This window comes from Solanum lycopersicum, chromosome 5, assembly GCF_036512215.1.
Source record: "Solanum lycopersicum chromosome 5, SLM_r2.1".
In the NCBI taxonomy this organism is placed as follows: Eukaryota; Viridiplantae; Streptophyta; class Magnoliopsida; order Solanales; family Solanaceae; genus Solanum; species Solanum lycopersicum.
The window spans coordinates 29,567,425-29,588,940 of NC_090804.1; the positions used below are offsets into that span (position 1 = coordinate 29,567,425).

General features: G+C 37.6%; 1 protein-coding gene across 1 annotated transcript; it reads right to left on the reverse strand.

Annotated features, from left to right (window-relative positions):
* Nucleotides 1-273: 273 nt before the first annotated feature.
* On the reverse strand, nucleotides 274-4,982 carry LOC138348748 (uncharacterized). Its single transcript, XM_069298323.1, has 10 exons — nucleotides 4,854-4,982; nucleotides 4,485-4,775; nucleotides 4,180-4,259; nucleotides 3,897-4,083; nucleotides 3,465-3,799; nucleotides 2,815-3,269; nucleotides 2,477-2,602; nucleotides 1,052-1,143; nucleotides 762-869; nucleotides 274-660 (listed from the first exon to the last, which is right to left on the reverse strand). Exons 1-10 carry the CDS (start codon nucleotides 4,980-4,982, stop codon nucleotides 274-276), a joined length of 2,190 nt encoding a protein of 729 aa, XP_069154424.1.
* Between the last annotated feature and the right edge of the window lie 16,534 nt (nucleotides 4,983-21,516).

Genomic DNA, 21,516 nt, shown 5'->3' on the forward strand with positions numbered 1-21,516 from the left:
TTTTCGTTGGCTGTAAGCAGTAGCCAACCCGTCCCTAATTACTCTAACTTTCTCTAAGGCCCCACGAATGATCTCTAGACCCAAAATGGATGACTCTCAAACCTCGAACCACCCAACTGGAGATCTATACCTCCTACTATATAGTGCCTCAAATGGTGCCATCCCAATGATGGAGTGACAACTATTATTATACGAGAACTCTATCAAAGGCAGATGGTCATCCCATCTTCCTCTGAAGTCAATCACACACGCTCTCAACATGTCCTCCAATGTCTAAATGGTGCGTTCTGCCTGCCCATCAGTCTGAGGATGAAAGGAAGTACTAAGATTCGTCTGCATACCCAAGATTTTCTGGAAAGATCTCCAGAAATGTGAAGTAAATTGAGCTCCTCTATCTGAAATGATAGACAAAGGAATCCCATGCCACCTTACAATCTCATCAATATAATGTCTCACATAGTTCTCGGCTATGTAGGTAGACTTCATAGGGATAAAGTGAGCAGACTTAGTCAATCTTTCAATAATTACCCATATTGAGTCATGGTGCCTCCTAGTGCTTGGAAGACCAACCATGAAGTCCATATTAAAAGCCTTCCACTTCCAAGTCGGAACCTCAATAATCTGAGTCAGACCACAAGTCTTAAGATGCTCTGCCTTAACCTGCTAACAATTAGGACACTTAGCCACATATTCTGCAATGTCCTTCTTCATTCCATCCCACTAATAGATCTTCTTAAGATCATAATACATTTTGGTGGAACCTGGATGTATGGAATATCTTGAACCATGGGCCTCTGCCACAATCCAGGTACGCAAATCATCCACATCTTGAACACACAGCCTATCCTGGTATCTAAGTATGCCATCACCTTCCAAAGCGCAAGACACATTTATTTTAACAACACTGAGTCCTTCAGCTCCATCAACACAGGATCAAGATGCTGACCCTTCTTGACTTCAATTACCAAGGATGATTCAGAACTAAGATGAACTGAAACACCCTACTAGTAGAGTCAACCCATCGCACACCCAGTCTGGCCAATCTGTGTACCTCTTTTGCGAACTCTTTCTTCTCGTCCTCAACATGGGTTGTACTCCCCATGCTCATCTTGCTCAAAGCATCAGCCACAACATTAGCCTTACCTAAATAGTAGTGCACATTCATGTCATAATTTTTTCAATAGCTCCAACCATCTCCGCTACTCCCTATGTGTGAACACGTACTGGAGACTCTTATGGTATGTGAACACATCCACATGCACTCTATAAAGATAATGACTCAACGGCTTCAATGCAAACACCACTGCTGCCAACTCCAGGTCATGAGTGGGAGAATTCTTCTCATGAACCTTGAGTTGTATGGAAGAATAGGCTATCACCTTACCAGCTTGAATAAGAAAACAACCCAAAACAACCCTAGATGCATCACAATAAACAGTGTAATTCTCACACACTAAGGCAGAGTAAGGGCCCGTTTGGATGGGCTTAATAAAAGCAGCTTTAAAAAGTACTTTTGAAAGTGCTGAAACTTATTTTTAAAATAAGCAGTTATGCGTTTGGATAAAAGTGCTGAAGTTAAAAAAAAGTTGTTGATGTGTTTGGAAAATAAGTGCTGATAAATAGTTTTTAAATCAAAATGTCTGAAATACCCTTAAAACCTGTTAACATAATAAAAGTTAATTAATTTTATTTTACAGCCATAAATAATTATATTTTGCTATCATTCACATATTTCTTTCTCATCACAAATTATTTATAAGAGGAATATAAACTTATTATAGATTTTAAAGATATATAATTTGAATAGATTAAAGAACGTTTTAAGATTTTATTTTAGTTTCACCCATAGGTAATAATAATTGTCTATCATTCACATATTTCTTTATTATCACAAATTATTTATAAGAGGAATATAAATTTATATTTAAGTTATATCTGCAACTTATTTTACATTTTAATAATATATAATTTGAATAGATCACTTCAAAGATTTATGATTTATTTTATTTTCATTCATTAGTAATAGTAATTGTCTATCATCCACACGTGAAAAGGGAAAGACAGAAGAAAGAGATGTTAGGATTATGTGGGTAATTTGGAGATTGTATAAAAATATTAAGGGCAAAAAGGTAAAAATGTGGTCAACTTAAAATAGCTTATAAGCTGGAAAGAAAAAAGCACCCCTACCCCAGCTTTTAACTTTTGGCTTAAAATAAGTTATTTTTAACTTAAAATAAGTTATTTTGAGTATCGCCAAACAGCCAAATAAGTCAAAAACCAACTTTTAAGTCAGTTTGACCAGCTTTTAAGCCGAGCCAAATGGGCCCTAAGCACCGAGGCTGAAGCGAGTCGGTCCTTGAGCTATTGGAAACTCTTCTCACAAGTCTTAGTCCATTCAAACTTGGTTTCTTCTTCGTCAAAGCTTATAGTGGGGCAGAAATGTAAGAAAAGACCTCCACAAACGTGCGGTAGTAACCTTCCAATCCCAGAAAGCTACGGATGTTAGTGTGAGTAAGGGGCTTTGGCCAGTTCATAAAAGCTTCAGTCTTCCTGAGGTCCACCTCTCCACCTTCATTGGACACAACATGACCCAGGAAGGTCACTGATATCAGCCAGAATTCACACTTGCTGAATTTGGCATACAATTGATGTTGTCTAAGTACCTCAAGGTTAGTCTCAAATGCTTTTCATGCTCTTCATTGGTCTTAGAGTAGATGAGAATGTCATCAATGAATACTATGACGAAAGAGTCAAGGTATTCATGGAAGACCCTGTTCATGAGATCCATAAATGCAGCAGGTGCATTCGTGAGACCAAATGACATGACTAGAAACTCATAGTGACCATAGCGGGTACAAAAGGCAATCTTTGGGATATCTCCATCCCTGACCCTAATATGATGGTACCCTGAACGAAGATCAATTTTCGAAAAGAAACTAGACCCTTGGAGTTGGTCAAACAATTCATCTTTTCTGGGAAGTGGATACTTGTTCTTGATAGTAACTTTGTTGAGTTGTCGATAATCTATACACATTCTAATGGTCCCATCTTTCTTCTTTACAAACAACACTGGAGCGCCCCAAGGTGATATGCTCGGGTGCATGAAACCCTTATAAGTGAGATCTTTTAACCGCAGCTTCAACTCTATCAGTTCTGCTGGAGCCATTCTATAAGGAGGAATTGAGATCGGTTTAGTATCGGGTTCTAAGGCGATACCAAAGTCAATCTCTCGAAGGGGAGGAACTCCAGGAAAATCTTCAGGAACACATCTAGGAACTCATTCACAACAAGCACTGAGTTTATGGAAGGAATGTCATGATCTAAATCATTAACACTCACAAGATGACAAGTAACCCCTTGGACATCATTTTATTGGCCTTAAGATTTGAAATTAAGGGATTTGGACGACTTGAATTGTACCACTACAAGACTAACTCTTCTTCATTGGGTAAGAAAAATCTAACACTCTACTATGATAGTCCAAGATAACATAATAACTAAGAATCCAGTCCATGCCAAGAATAACATCAAAATCATGCAAAGGTAGTTCAACCATGTCCGCACGCATAGTCCTATCACATACAACTATTGGGAAATCCTTGTATACTCTATCAGTTCTTACACTTTCTCCTAAAGGCATACTAACAACTATAGGATCATGTAGGACTTCAGGTAGTATTTCAAAAGTAAGAGCAAGCATAGGAGTCACAAAGGAAAATGTAGACCCTGAATCAAGTAAAGCATAAACAGAAGTCGAGAATACTTGAAGCATACATGTGACCACATAAACGGACTTCTCCTGCTCCTCAGTGCATAGAATTTATTCCTCTTAGAAGGTTCTGCTGCTATCGCACTCTGTGGGTTAGGCCTAGACTAAGTATTAACTCCAGCCTGACCTTTGTTCTGTGGATAGTCTTTGACCATGTGTATACTTTTACAACAACCGAAGCAGGCATTAGTGCCCTGTCTGCACTCTCTATTGTGAGCTCGACTACACTTAGCACAGTTCTTCTTAAGACAATGCATCTCACCTCCATTTCCCCTCTTGGGCTAAGGTCTGACTCCTCTAGGTGCTGTACTCCTCTGAGAATTAGGATTCGTAGAACTCTATTCCCCTTCTTGAACCTGGCTGCTCACGGACGCCAAAATTGTTTCTATGGCCTCCATGGCTGGACCTGCCTGATCTTGAGGCCTAGGCCTCCTAACATCACGAACACTTCTTGAGGCTGTCCTCTACCTGTTAGACATGAACCATCAACCTGGAAAGGTCCATATTATCGTGGAGCATTGTAGACCGACACTCATCTTCAAGGTTTGTATTGATTCCTGTGAGGAACCTTCTCATCTCATCCCTGCTGTTTGAAACCAGGGAAGTAGCATACCAGGATAAACAAAGCTCAGGACTCTCCTCATTCTTGATATTAAATACTAAGGAAAGTAACATACCTTTATAGCTTAACAAACTTCAGGGACTAGCCCCTGACCGTTATAGAGCCTTGTTTAAGGTTGATGAACTCCTCAACCTTGGCTTCCCTCATCTCTCTGAGGAAGAACCTCTCCAGAAATGTTGTCTTAAAAATCTTCCAAGTGACTGGCACTCCACCCAAAACATGGCTATCTTGCCACATCTTGCACCAAGTCTGTGCAACATCCTTGAGCTGATAGGAAGCCAGCTTAGCCTTCTTAGAACCTGTGAATATAGGAGGGTTCATCCTCGTGAAGTCTCGCAACTTGTTAGCCATGCTGCAAACCGGTGGGTACTCAATTTGAACATCCTGTCGAATGACTTTGGCAGTCATAGCCTACGTGTGCATCGTAGTGGCATGTGCCATATGATCCATAGATGCCCTCACCTTAGCATCAATCAATCGAGCTGGGTTAACTAGCATGGCGACTCCTTCAACTGGAGTCTGGGGTATATTCTGATTACCCCCACCAGTTGCTCCTCCTCTCCTTTTACCATTATATCTCCTAGTGTCCATTCTCTGAAAAATAACAAGGATTGATTTTAGGCACACTCATAACACCAAGAACTTAGAAATTAGGAAAAGCACGATAAGATCAGAAGAAGGGAAATTTTTCCTACGCATCATGCAGTCTCTAATCCAGGATAGTGGTGCACTTCACTACCATGACTTAGAAACTACTCAATGTGGTTGATGTGAAATTATATTCCTCGGAATATAACATAGTGCTCTGATACCAACTTGTCACGATTAGAATCTAGACCCTCGACGAGATCGGCGTCGTTGACCTCTTAGAGGTCAAAGACAAGCCTACTTAAGTCATTCTTACTTTACATAGGTTAATTTTGCGAAGAATTCAAAACTTTTTGTTTCTTAACATACTTATAAATATATTCTCATTAATACATATTTGTTCACCATCAACCATCTAACATTAAGCTATAAGCAATTGAAAGAAATAGTTCAATTCTTATTAAGTGTATAATTGCCAAAATGGCACCAATACATAGTCTGAATAAAAATAGGAAAGAAACGCTAGTGGACATGCTCCACTATCTCAACTCTAAAACTAAGCTAGAATATGAAACAATAGCATCCTCGAAAGCATGAGGACCTACCGAAACCGGATGAATGTCAGACATCCGCATAACTGCAACGATGATCCTTTAGCTCTATCGTCCACCTGTGTCTGCACCTAAAATAGTAGAGTTTGTATAGGTTTAGTACACACTTGTACTAAATATGCGCACACGCCGTAGACATGCATGAGAAAGAATATATCTTTCCTAACAACATGATTTTTGGAAGTCAAGTCAGTGAACTTGCCAAATTGAGATTAGGAAAGTTTCCGAATTCGGATTAGGAAAGTCAATGAACTTTACAAATTTGGATTAGGAAAGTCAGTGAGCTTTCAAGATTTGGAATAGGAAAGTAATGCCATGAGAATAACATACATCATCATACTTTTCACATTTGCACACAACACATAACATTTACATATAGCACATATCATATAGCATACAACACATTTTGCATGTAGGACATAACTTCTTTAATATCTTTCATTCATATGCCATGTGACCTTAGAATCATGGACTTATCATTAAGACATCCCAAAAATGAGGGCTCAACAGATGGGACCTCAACTAGGGAGTCCTCATTAGCATACACAGAGTCTGCTTCGTTCATTCATACGTACTCCAATTCATTTCATTCACAGGCCAATGTAAACACCACCTATACCTAGGATGTATTTTAAGACTTTCATTAGGTTCGTTGTGCAATGACTAAGAATGACCTAATGTCATTACTTGAACCTAACTCACCTTTTGATTATTCTATTCTAACACCTATGGGATAATTCATTTCATTATCTGTATCAATTGAGGCTAGCCTCATTCATTCATTGGGAACTTTAGCTTTAACCAACATAGATTATGTGAGAATCATGAAATCCAGTGTCTCCCCCACACCTAAAAGAGGTGGAATCACCGTCCAAAGTGACCCAAAAGATGCTAGCATACATGTGAATTTAACCCCGCCAGATCCCTATATTGGCTGTCTAGGTTCGAAGACTAGGATATATAAGGAGAACCATACCCTACAAGCCGGAGAGTCTCATCTCAGAGAGTTACACAAAACTCCGCCCTTCCCAAAAGAAGGCATCACAACTCATAGCTAGCCTATCGGTGCTCAATAAAAAGTTCCATTTCATTCAACTCATACGTCATGTAAGCTGTCTTCTAGTATGAGGACATCATAGCTCATTAGATGATTTCTCATATCATCATTAATATTAAGTTTGTTAAGATCAATACCTTCATTAGAGTGTTCATAGAGACTGGCCTTTTCATTGCTTACACTCTTTTAGGTGAGTACGTTTTGGTAACATTTGCTTAGGCTCATTTAAGATTGTTCTCATCATTTACAATTTGCCTCATCTCATGTTGTTACCGCATTCATTAACATTATAACCTTTGTTTTTCATAGTTACTCACCTCTTATTACGTGAATATTCATTTCATCATATGCGAATGCACTTGGTCATTTAATGTGTTTCACACCCTTACTTAACACTTCTAGGGTTTCATCATTTCATTGTTCATTTCATCATTTTATTGTTCATCTCATCATATGCCAATGAACTTGGCCATTTAGTGTATCTTACACTCATACTTAACCCTTATAAGATTCAGCATTTCTTTATATACATCTTAGGTTCACTTACTTTTGAGCGTATGCTAGAGTTATGAATCTATACACACAAGCCATGGGGCTTCATTCATCGTTCATTAAGTGATTCATACATTGCTAATATTATGTAGTACAAGACTTATGTATCTTGTATATATGCCAAGATCTTGATTTCGATCTAAGTAGGTGTCAATATTCTTGGATATTTTGTTCACTTATGACTTATTTATCAATACAGAGGTTTGGGCAAGGAACCCCAAGATCAAATCACTTGGATAGCATTTTCATTTTCATTGATTTTATTTTTAATCTTTATGACATTGGGACTCAACGAAATTTAAAGTACACTATGCTGGAAATATATTCATAATTTTTAGCTTCCTTTCATCAGCCTTTTCATGTTAGTTTCTTAGGACATTTCACCAAGCATTTATTGCATTGTTAGGTGTAGTTTAGTAGTTACATTAGTCAAGCGTTTTCATACAAAATTTGTAACTTCACACCCATATGACCATCACATTGTGCAAAATTTTAGAACATAAAATACAATAATTAACATTCCTTTACACGTCCCAAAAAAGTGACTACTTCACTGCCACACGTTGCACACACACATCACCTTTTGCACATGATTTCGAACAGTATAATCATTATTCACACAATTTCAAACATTCATACTTAAACATAAACATCAAGAAAACAAATTTCATCCCTACTTTGTACCAGCAAACATACCCAACCTAAAGTTCAATGGGAGATAGTTACAGGGACATGCAAAAAGGGGGAACAATCCTAGTTTTCGGAATGAATATCTTGAATCTTAAGGGGTCTCTTGGGAAAGGGACCAAGAGGAAAAAACTCATACCTTAATTGATGTTCAAACGATTAATTTGCTGCCAAAATCCTCTCCAAAATCAGTCCAAGCTTCCACAACGTCCACACCACTCGACGGATAACTTCTAATTTCCTTATTGTTTTTGGTTACTTTGTTTTTCTTAAAATTTCTTGTGAGTTCTTCAATTGTGAAGAACTCTTAATAGTACTTATTTTCTTTGTTGTTTTTGGCAGAAACCAACGTGAGAAAGAATGATGAAATGTGAGAGAGAAATCGTGAGAGAGTAGTCTAATAATAGGAGTTTTAGTTTGGGAATTATTAAATTAGGACTCCTTATTAGTTTAAGTAAAAACCTGATTTAATTATCTTAGTGAAAGGACCTTTAGTCTCTTAAAAATAAAATTATAAACATTAATTAAATGACCAACTTGTTGCTTCCAATGGGCTCGAACTCTGGTAGAGTGGCCTTTGCGAAATAGACCATTTCGAGTCAACCTAAGCCTAATTGGTTCTTTAATAACCTAATTGGTTCCATAATAAATTAAATAAATAAATAATTAATTCCTTAGGGTAATTATATTACCCTTGGCTTGGAAAAGACCATGTTACCCTTGTTCCCTCAAAACATAAGATTTCTTCTTTTTAAATCCGACAAAGACTCATTCGATTAAATCTTCATTTTCGAGAGCCTTACTTGGTTGGTTCCAACCTTTCCAAACTCAACTAACTCCCCAAGTTGGTTGGCTTCGTCGTAGTAAGGGTTCTGAGGTTTGGATCTACGCGTATCAATCTGTGTGAACGTTGGTCTAATTGCGAGCATTCTTGACACCTTAAGTATTTATCTTATTCATTTTTAGGGTTGTTGCAGAGGGCATCTCTGGTCTAGATGGCACAGGCCATCACCATGAAAGCTCAGGTCATGAATGACCAGGTCAATCGATAAAATGTCTAGAGAGAGAATCCATCGGTTCGCAGTATGGCTAACAGATTGAGGGATTTCATGAGGATGAATCCTCCTATTTTCACAGGGTCTAAGACTTCAGAGGATCCCCGGGAGATTGTGGATGAGGTGAATAAGATTTTGGTGGCTATGGGGGCCACAAATACTGATAAAGTAGAGTTGGCTTCCTATCAACTCAAGGATGTTGCAAAGACTTGGTGCAAGATGTGGCAAGATAGCCCAGCTTTGTGTGGAGTTCAGGTCACTTGGGAGCCGTTTAAGACAGCATTCCTGGAGAGATTTTTCCCTAGGGAGATGATGGAGTCCAAGGTTGAGGAGTTTATCAACCTTAAACAGGGATCGATGACAGTTAGGGAGTATTCCCTAAAGTTTGTGAAATTATCCATGTATGCCACTTCTCTTGTGTCTAACAGCAGAGACGAGATGAGTAGATTCTTGACAAGAATTGTTGAGGAATAGCATGGACCTTTACAGTCTTATGGTCCATGTCCAGCAAGTAGAGGAAAGCAGAAAGAGGAAACACACTAGGGTAGGGAACTGGTCTAGGCAAGCTGAAGAGAATTTTTCAAGGAAGAGTAGTATTGAAATCGGGGATAAGCCCGGGTTTAAGAAGGGACTCTTCCACCAAGGGGAGTCAAGTTCATCCAAGGGTCGCCATGATAGGAATTTTTAGTCAAGAGTTAAGAGAAACAATGAAGTAGATACACCTCAGGAGAGACCACCTTGTAGGAAGTGTGGAAAACTACATGGATGAGAGTGTTTGATGGGCACTAACGCTTGTTATAGTTGTGGAAAACCGAGTCACATGGTGGAGGATTGTATGATTTGGAGAAGTCAAGAACAGGGGAAGGAGAGAGTTCAGTCTAATGGTCCAAGGGAAGAGGGTCCAAGGAGGCAAGGATTTTTTGCTCTCAAGTCTAAGGGTGCAGGGAAAGGCACTTCTTCTGAATTCTCGGGTGAGTAGCCTTAATTAATCCTTTATGTATTTGACTCTATATGGTGTTTATGTACTAGTATGAGGAGTATTGAATTACCTATGTATTAATATGAAGGTACTAGTAGGTTTCGAGGATGTAAACCATGATGTTAATATGTGAATTAGATATTCACCAATGGGGAGTATTGAATTAGCTATGTATGCATACGTCCTATAGATGACTTACTTATTATTAGTAAAGAGTACTGTCATTCGGGGACGAATGTTCTTAATGGGGGGTGGATAGTGTAACAACCCTAAAAATGGATATACTAAGTGATACTTAATGTGTCAAGAATTCCTATGATTAGACTAGGGTTCATACGGGATGGATGCGCGTAGAACTAGACTACGGAACCCTTTCTACATCCAAGCCAACTAACTTGGGAGTTAGTTGAGCTAGTAAAGGTTGGTTCTAATCGTGTAGGGCTCTCGAATATAAAGATTTACTCGAAGGAGTCTTTATCGGACTTAAAAAGAGGATATCTTTGGTTTGGAGGGTCTAGGGTAAAATGGTCTTTTTCCAGGCTAAGGGTGATATCAAAATTACCCAAAATAAACAATTAATTATTTAATTAATAAGGTGGAGGGGCAATTTGGGGAGATAGAGCACAAAATGAGCTCTTGAAGTGAAGTCTTGCTCTACCCGGGTTCGAACCTAGGTGGAAGCAATGAATTAATATGATTTTTATTTAAGCTACTGAATTAATATAATTAATTAATAATTATTATTTATTATCTGATTTAAAATAAAATAAAAACAGATTTTTAATAACGGACAAGGGCCTAAAATACCCTTAACGTATTGAAAATGGTACAAAATTACCCTTAATCCACCTATTGGCTCTAAAATGCCTTTTTCATCCACCTATTGGCTCCAAAATACCTTATCATCCACCTTTGTGTTCAAAATTGACCACTTTTTTAATTTTTTTAAAATTAAACTCTTTAAATATTTTTTAAAATACTTGGCGTTCAATTATTGATTGTAATTATAATTTATAAAACAAACCACTACACACTCATTACTAACTAAACCTCACCCAATTAATAATCCAATTATCATATCAAAATCATCATAAACACTACTAAAATACGATGAAATTATAGAATTCTAAAAATGACATTCAAAATTATTCGAGTCCGAATCGGAGCCCCAATTAAATGTAGGTTGAGCCGCTTATTTAGGAGGACACTTTCTTTCAAAATAGAATTAGAAATTTATGATTAAAAGGTAAAGAAGTAATGCATCCCGAATTGATTCATGCACTTTTTTAAAGATAATTTTATAAATATTTATGATTTGTTTTAAAACATTAATATATTATTTTGAAAAAAAGTTACCTATGAAGTAACATCACAAGACGTAAGAATAATTAAGATAAACACAGTCATACTTTTAAGTTTATTGGTTATTTTTGTTTAGCCACTTGAATGTATGATAATTTACTTGTATAATTTTTAAAAACACTCAATTGACAGTAGCTTGCATTAATAATGTGACGGATTCATTAATTTAGAGGGATTTAATTATTAATGGGGTGGGTAGTGGATTTATTTATAAATTATCCTAAGAAGTTAAATTATAACATATAGTTGAGCACCAGGTATTTTAAAAAATATTTAAATAGTTTAAATATAAAACCGTTAAATAAGTGGTCAGTTTTGAACCAAAAGGTGGATGACAAGGGTATTTTGGACCCAATAGGTGGGTGGGAAGGGTATTTTGGAGCCAATAAGTGGATGGAGGCTAATTTTGTACCATTTAATACATTGAGGGTATTTTAGGCCCTTTTCCATTTTAATAATTAAGTAAACCTTATTTGACTAAGTCCTAAACTAGACTCCTAAGCCTAATATAACTCCTACTCTCTCTCGTTAACTCTAAACTCTCACGTTCAATCTCCCTTATTATTTCACACCAAATTTCTCTGCCAAAATAAGATACAAAATACAAATTAAACCAATTTCTTCACACTTGAAGAACTAACATGAAATCACAAGAAAACAAACGTTAATCGAACACTATGCTAAGGGAGGTTGTCATTCGAGTGGAGTTGATATTGAGGAGGTTTAGAAGTGTTCTTGGGAAAAAGTCAAGATTTTAACGTCAAAAAGGTATGGGTTTTCTTCTCTCTTGGTCCTTTTCTCAAGAGACCCCTTAAGCTTCATATTATTCATATGAAAACTAGGATTGTTTCCCCTTTTGCATGCCCCTGCCACTAGCTCCCAATGAATCGTAGGTTGGGTATGATTGCTGGTAGATTTAGTTTTATGTTATGTTTTCGTGATGAATATGATTATGTTTGTGTACTTGAAATCATATGAAAGACAACCATGTATTCAAAATTTCGTGCAAGTATGTAGTTGTGCAAAAATGTTACTGTAATTGGAGTCCTTGGCTTAAGGCTTCAAATTAATAATGTTTTGGTTGTCATTTTACGTGCATAAGCTTATTAAATCGTGATGTTCATTAAAATGAAAATTTGGCTGATCTGAGTATCAATATTTTTGGCTAAACGAACCTATGAAAATGCATTTCCAAAAGTGTTAAATTTCCAAAAGTGTTAAAAGATCTATGAAATTTCCATAAGATTTCAAGTGAAAATGTTGGTGAAAATAAGCTAAATAAATGACTAAATTTTCAGCCAATTTATAAGTTTAAATGAGGCTAAAGGTAGAGAAATAAATCTGGAAATTTACTTAGGAATAAAGGGATGAGGCCACAAGGATTTGAACTTGTGACCTCACCCGTGTACTTCCTTGGAATCGCAAGAAAATGAATTGGGATTATTGGGAATCCAAATGTGGTACGCTGGCTGAAGAAGTTGAGTGCAAAAAAAAGAAAAAAATTAATAAAATGAAATGGGAGGCGTGGGAATCGAACCCACGACCTCCAGGAAGCGAATGAAGTGAAAGAAGAAAATTAGAGAAAAGAAAAGGTGAGGCGTGGGATTCGAACCCATGACCTCAAGGCTGGAAAAGAGAAGGGAGAAATAAATAAGAAAATAAAGTGAGGTTGTGGGGGCTCGATCCTAAACCTCACAGCCAAACGCCTAGCTAATTCAATTTTAAATAAGAATAAAATAAGAAGGTTGTGGGGGTTCGAACCCACAAACTCAGAGCCCCTAAGCGAAATTAAAGAATAAATAAGGAGAGGCTGTGGAGGTTTGACCCCCAATCCTCTTGGTCTAGGCAAATTAGATAACACAATTTTAAATGAAAAATAAAAGGGGTTGTGGGGGTTTGATCCCACAACCCTTCGGCCAAATAAGAGGAGAATCCAAGGAGAAAAATAAAGATAGAATGTTGATGTTGGGGCTCGATCTAGGATCCCAATGTCATGAAGACTAAAAATAAAGTCAAGGAAAAATGTAAGTATTGTCCAAGGGGTTCGAACTTGGGTTCCCTTGCCCAAATTTCCCTATTGATACGTAAATCATATGTGAATTAAATGTTCAAGAATAATTCCACCTACTTAGATTGAAATTGATATCTTGGCATACATACAAGATACATAAGTCTTGTACTACATAATCTTAGGAAGATATGAGTCACTTAACAAATTATGAATGAAGCATCATGGCTTGATTGTATAGACCCATAAGTCTAGCATACGATTAAAAATAAGTGAACCTAAGATGTATGTAATGAAATGATGAAACCCTATAAGGGTTAAGTACGAATGTAAGATACACTAAATTTTCAAGTGCATTGGCATATGACGAAATGAACAATGAAATAATGAAACCCTAGAAGGGTTAAGTAAGATTGTGAATTACACTAAATGGCAAAGAGCATTGGCATATGATTAAATGAACATTCACGTAAAAGGTGTGAGTATTTATGAAGAGCAAATGTGGTAATGTTAATAAATGTGGTGACAACATGGTATAAGGCTAATGTAAAAGATGAGATCAATCTAAAATGAGCCTAAGTAAATGTTACCAAAACGTACTCACCTATGAGAGTGTAAAGTTAATGAAGAGACCAATCTCTGTGAACTCTGTAATGAAAGTGTTGAGATTAACACACTGAATACTAATGATGAGATGAGAAATCATCTATTGAGCTATGATGTCCTTATACAAGAAGCCAACTTCAATTACATATGAGTTGAATGTAATGGAACTTTATACTTAGTATCGATCGAATAGGTATAAGCGGTGATGCCATCTTCTGGAAGGGCGGAGGTTCACGTAACTCTCATGAGATGGGACTGTTCGGCATGCTGGGTATGGGTCTCCTTATATCTCCTAGTCTTCGAACCTATACTGCTAATATAGGGATCTGGCGGGGTTTAATTCCCATTTATGTTAGCATATTTTGGGTCACTTTGGTCGGTCATTCCACCATTTTTCGGTGTGGGTTTCATGACACTAGATTTCATGATGCTCACATGATCTATGTCGGTTAAAGTTAAAGTTTCAAAAGAATGAATGAGTCCAGCCTTAAATGATGCACATAATGAAATGAACGACATTAAAGGTGTAAGGATAGGATAATCAAGAGGTGAGCTAAACTTAAAGTAATGATTCTAGGTTTTTATTGGTCATTTCACAACAAACCCGATGAGAGTCTTAAACTACATACATCCTAGGTATGACTAGTGATTGCACCAGTATATGAAAGAATGAAAAATAAAGTACGTATGAATGAATGAAGCAGAGTCTGTGTTTACTAAAGAAGGATCCCTAGTTGAGGTCCCATATGTTGAGCTCTCATTTTTGGGAAGTCCTAATGTCAATTTCATGATTCCAAGGTCTCATGACATATGAAAGAATGATATGAACTATGTGATATAATATGCGAAATATGTTAAGTGTTGTTTGCAAAATGATAAGTTTGATGATACATGTTACACTCATGGCATGACTTTCCAAATCCAAATTTGGCAGGTCCATTTACTTTCCTGATCAAATTTGGCAAGTTCAGTGACTTGACTTTTCATAAATCATGTTGTTAGGAAAGAGCTATTATTTCTCATGCATGTCCTTGGTGTGTGCTTGCATATACCCATACTTAATACAAGTGTGTACTAATTCCATACAAATATCTACTTTTAGGTGTAGGCACAGGTGGATGTTAGATCTTACAATACGACGTTGCAGCTATCCGGACGTGGAGCTTTCATCCGTACTTGGTAGGCCCTCATGCTTTCGAGGTTGTCTACTGTCATTATCTAGCTTAGATGTAGGATTTAGCTAGTGGAGAATGTTCCCACTAGTGTTTCATTTCCCATTTCATTTCAGACTTTGTATTGGTGTCGTTTTGGCAAGTACACCTTTAATGCAGCTATGAAATATTTCTTTCATTTGATGATCTTAATGTTATATGGTTGATTGTGAACATTTATGAGTGTAAGTATAATGCTTATACGAATATTAAATAACAAAAAAGATCAAATTTTCCCTAAAGATTAACAAAGATGAAGTAAAAATGACGTATGTAGCTTGTCTGTGACCTCTGAGAGGTCAACGACGCCGGTGTGGTCTGGGGTCTAGATTTTGGTCATGACACTACACGTGCAGGAACCAAACCTAAAAATCTACAGAAAATGGTCTGGTGCAAAGGTCTATAAACCCCATCGCAGGATGTCATTCAATCGACTAACCGTTGATAGTGACCATAGATCCCGGGTATGTCTCATAATTTTTTTGAGTCCTGATGCAATCGACGGTCCCAGTCGACTAACCTACGAACCATTGATATACCGTGGTTTCACGGTATTTTTAATGCTTTATTCTTAAGTTTAATGTGTGTCCAAAAACCTTTTTGTATTAATTTTTATGTAAGTTTCTCTTTATTTGCAGGAAATCTGTACCAAAGATGAACGCAGAGGTTTTTGAGCAAGAAATGGGGAAGTCTGACCAAGTGTGGGGTTACGGAGTGTGTGACGGACCATCATAGCCATGACGGTCCATCGTGCTGGTTCATCATGAAGATCAAAGAAGTAGTCCCAGTACCCAAATTCCTAGAATTCAAGTGTTATGGAACGGAGACCCTCGACGGACTGTTGCGCCTGTGACAATCCGTCATACCTGCCGTCGAGGTTAATGAAAAGAGCAGCAGAAGAATTTGCACAAGTATGGGACGACGGAGTCCATGACGGCCCATCGTGACCACGATGACCCGTCGCGATGTCCATCGACGCAGCCGCATTTTGAAAGATTTCCAGCAATTTGAGTCCTTCTTTAATTAGGTTTTTTTTATAAATAGTTCGAAAAACCACATTTTTGAGGTTAGACTCTTGGATTTTTGAGCTTATTTTGTGGATTAGACTTGGTGATTATTATTACACTTTTGGAGAATCTTTATTCTTCAATTAATTTCAGTAATTGATTGTTGGTGATTTTGTTGATTAATCAAGTGAACTTCTAGATTTTATTCTTTCTCATTGAAGTAAGTGCATGAATTCTTATATTACATATTTGAATATTGTGATTATGACTATGGGTAACTAAACTCCATAACTAAGGTTGTGAAACCATAGGCAAATAATGAGGTAAAGCCTAACTAAAATAACAATTCTAGAATAGTGTCTTGCATGTATTAATAATTCTTTCGTTTAGAAGTCTTTTTAACGGATGGCCAACGTTAGAACTCGCCTTAATGCTACTTGCCGGACCAAGGAGGTAGATAATAGGAAAAGAATTATCAACATAGATTTAGTGTATATTATTTAATAGGCTAGTATTGATTGGTACAAGGTAATAACTTAGTAAAATATCGAATACGATGCTTAATATGAGGTAAAGGTAAGGGATAGTATAGCAACACACGTAGCTGGACCAAGGTGCGGAGTGAAATTTTCTAGATGTCGGACCAAGGATTTAGAAATACATAACTTATCACTTTGCATGCAAGATACTATGAAAGAATTGTTATAGTTAGAATTATCAAGTTACGAACTTGTGGGGAACACATAAATCCTAGTTACTTTTATTAACTGATTACATTCCAACATTTGAAGCGGTTTATTGTCTCCTTTAATTTAGATAGTTATTTTCATTCATTTAAAAGTAAAAAACCCCTTTTTATTGTCTTTGCTTTCTAAGGAAATAATTGACTAAATAATAGCAATAATAGATTGAAGTTAAGTATCAACTATTTTCCTCATGGGAACAATCCCAACTTCATTCGTTGGGTTTTTTACTTGATACGACTGTCTTACTTCTTATTTGAGAAGTAAGTTTGAGTGTATCAAATTTTGGCGCCGCTGCCGGGGAAAGTAGCTTTTAGATTAACTTAAACTTATTACCATAGTTTAGTCGATATTTTCTTAATTTTACTTTGTTTATTGTTTTCGATTCTTGCAAAACTATCTTCCTTGTATGTCAAATGCACGGAGAGAAAGATAACCATTATTTCCCTACGATCACGAATTAGAGCGTACACTGCGCAACATATATCGAAAATTGGGTATTAATGATGATTATCCAAACCAGAACATCCCAACTCCGGTTGATGTTCATGGTTAGTTGTTACCCAATGCTCCGGGTGAAAACTAAGAGAGGGGACAAAATGCCGCTCCACGGCCCCAAGAATACTACAGAGGCTATGACAATATAGCAGACTCCAATGGGCCACTTGTCTTGCCCCCTCTACCACCAGGCCACACCTTTGTGGTAACTAGTAGCCTGATGCAAATACTCACTGCCAGAGGTTTGTTTTCAGGGCTAACTTTTGAGGATCCACATGCCCATATAGCTAAGGTAAGGGCAGTGTGTAAAAGTTGTGTAGGGAGGCCTGACTTGGACTTGGATGTAATAGGGCTAAGAGTCTTTCTTCTCTTACTGACAGGAGAGGCTACTATTTGGTTCACTGAGCTCCCTTACAACTCAGTTTTCACTTGGAACCAACTAAGGGACATTTTCTTAGACACTACTATCTGGTCTTCAAGAAACTAAACCACAAAGACAAAGTAAACAACTTTGTGGAACTACCAGGAGAGTCAGTTAGTAGTTCTTGGGATAGATTCACCTCGTTTTTGAGAAGCATCCGCAATCACCATGTAGATGATGAATCTCTAAAGGAATACTTCTAACGGGGACAGGATGATAATAATAAAGCGGTGTTGGATACTATAGCAGGTGGTTCGTATGGGTAGTGTCCTTATGCTGAGACTGATGAAAAGTTAGAGAAAATTTCCCAGAACAATAAATCTTGGAGTACTAGGAAGTCAGATACTTGGACAAATACCTTGCAGTGCAATCCACTCACAACCCGACCACAGATGAGATTCGTGAAGAGATGGCTCAGATGAGAACTGAGCTTGGGATGGTATTAAAACATGTCACAGGGGGGTGCAGAAAAGATAAATGCAGTCAACTACTTGTCGAAACCACCACCACCAAATGATGAATGCTATTATGAGGAAGATTTCTATGTGGTAAATAAGAAGACGGGGGGTTTCCGACTTTGTGCCCAAGGCTCTAATAAGGAGAATTGACGTCAAGGTCAAGGGAACCAAGGTTGGATCTATGGTTACTATAACTGTGAGGGTCATTATGTTCGAGAAGGAAATTACAACTGCGACAACAATTTTAACAGAGGTAACTATGGTAATAGAAATGATAGGAATAGGCCCTATGTTCCTTCTTAAAATCGTAAAGCTACTCCTAGGGATGGTGGAGGTAGTATGGCGCGAGTTGAGGATATGTTGCATATTGATGAGGAGGTACGATGTTATTGATGAGCACACTAATGAGTTGAGGAATGATTTAGCGGGTATTGGGCAAAAAGTCGATCCACATACAATATCGATTAAGCAGCTTGAGTTACAATTGACCCAATTATCTGCGATTATGAACACACGGAAACCGGGCACTCTTCCTAGCAATACTGTCCAAAATCTGAAAAATGATGGACATTGTATGGCAATCACTACTCGTGGTCGTAAGCAAACCATTGACCTACCTATGCCGTCTAATGAGAAAAAGGTGAGAAAAGATATTGATAAAGTGGTAGAGGTTAATGATGAAGTAGAAGATAACACTGGAAAAGATGTTGTAGTGCCTAAAAAGGTAGCTCCCATGCCTAGGTCACCACCCCCATTTCCTCAAAGATTAGTAAAAAGGACCGAGGATGGTAAATATCGGTGTTTTATAACTATGTTGAAGAAACTTTCTTTCAGTGTTTCTTTGGTAGAAGCTTTAGAACAAATGCGCGATTATGCCAATTTTATGAAAGATCTGGTTACAAAGAAAAGATCGGTCACTTTTGAGGATGATGATAGGATGCAGCATTGTAGTTCTATTGCTACAAGATCTCTGGTACAAAAGAAAGAAGATCATGGTGCGTTCACTATTCCTTGTACAATCGGGCTATTACATTTTGCGAAAGCATTATGTGATCTTGGGGCAAGCATAAATCTCATGCCCCTCTCGATTTACAAGAACTTGGGTTTGGGTGATCCAAAGCCCACTGCGACGGCTACTGATGGTCGATCGAATAGTAAAAAGGCCTATCAGGATACTCCATGATGTGCTAGTAAAATTGGAGTCATTCATATTTCTAGCAGATTTTGTTATTCTTGATTGTGAAGTCGATTTTGAAGTGCCGATTATTCTTGGGAGGCTATTCCTTGCTAGGGGAAGAGCCTTAGTTCATATGGAAAAGGGGCAGATGAAATTTTTGTTGAGAAATGAGAAAGTGACCTTTAACATTTGTAGGTCCATGAGGCAGAGTGATGAGCTCCAATCGGTATCTGCTACATCCTACAACGTTGGTGAGACATCTGAGACACAAATAGAAGAACGTCTAGGTGTAGAAGCATTAGCGGCAGTGATAATGAATTTTGATAACGATTGCATTGAAGAGTATGAGTCATTAGTCGCGACTCTTGATCGAGGTAATGTTTGGTTTAAATCAAACAAATATGATATAGATATCAAGAATCGCGAGTCTCCACCCGTGAAACCATCTATAGAGGAGGATCCAAAGTTAGAACTAAAAGCTCTCCCACCTCATCTCAGGTATGAATTCTTAAGGAATAGTGACACTTTGACAGTAATCATTGCATCAGACCTGAATGAACAACAAGTTGAGAGTTTGGTTAAAGTGCTAAAAAGGATCAAAAGAGGTATAGGGTGGACTATTGCGGACATTATTGGGATCCCTCCTGGTATTTGTTCCCATAAAATCCAACTCATGCCCGATCATAAGCCAAGTATTGAGCACCAGAGTCGCTTAAATCCACCTATTCAAGAGGTCGTGAAGAAGGAAATCATTAAGTGGTTGGATGTCAGAGTAATCTATTCGATCACCGATAGTAGTTGGGTATGCCCAGTTCAGTGTGTACCTAAGAAAGGGGGAATGACTGTGGTCCCAAATGAGAAGAATGAACTTGTTCTAATGAGACCGGTTAGTGGATGGAGGGTGTGTATGGATTATCACAAATTAAATGCATGGACTAAAAAAGATCATTTTCCTATGCCCTTCATGGATCACGTTGGATAGACTTGCCGAAAAAGGGTGGTACTGTTTTCTTGATGGATATTCTGGGTATAATCAGATTCCTATTGAACCAGAAGATCAAGACAAAACCACTTTTACTTGTCCATATGGGACCTTTGCGTTCAAAAGAATGTTGTTTGGGTTGTGCAATGCACCCGCCACATTTCAGAGATGTATGATGTCGATATTTTCTGACATGGTGGAAGATACTATAGAAGTTCTTAGAGATGATTTTTCTGTGGTTGGTGATTCATTCGAGAGTTGTTTGAACAATTTATGTGAGGTCCTTAAGAGATGTGAAGACTGCAATTTAGTACTAAATTGGGAAAAATGTCATTTCATGGTGAAAGAAGGTATTGTTTTGGGTCATCACATTTCAGAAAAGGGTATAGAGGTTGATAGATTTAAAGTCGAGGTAATAGAGAGACTTCCCCCACTTATCTTATAAAAGGTTTGAGAAGCTTTCTTGGGCATGTAGGTTTTTACCGGAGATTCATCAATGATTTTTCAAAGATTGCACACCCGTTGTGCAAACTGCTGGAGAAATATTGTAAATTTTGTTTTGATTAATCCTGTCTTAAAGCATTCGGTGAGCTAAAAGAAAAATTGGTGTCTGCACCTATCATTATTTCTCCGAATTGGAACAGTCCATTTAAGGTGATGTGCGATGCTAGTGGGGTTGCTCTTGGTGTAGTATTTGGACAAAGAAAGAACAAAATCCTTCACCCCATTTACTTTGCTAGTAAATCCCTAAATGAAGCTCAGAAGAACTACACAGTGACTGAGCAAGAACTCCTTGCAGTTGTCTTTGCTTTTAAAAAATTTGGCTTCTATTTGCTAGGTACTAGAGTTATAGTGCAAACTGACCATTCAGCATTGAAATATTTGATGGCAAAGATGGATATGAAACCGAGGTTGATTTGTTGGGTAATACTGCTACAAGAATTTATCTTTGAAGTAAGGGATAGAAAAGGGATCGAAAATCAAGTTGCCGATAACTTGCCCGACTAGAAGATGAAGATATGAAAGAGTTAGGGGATAATACTGATATTGATGATACTTGCCCCGATGAGCATGTATTGGTTGCCTAACAAGACTTGATTCCATGGTTCGCAGATTTCACAAA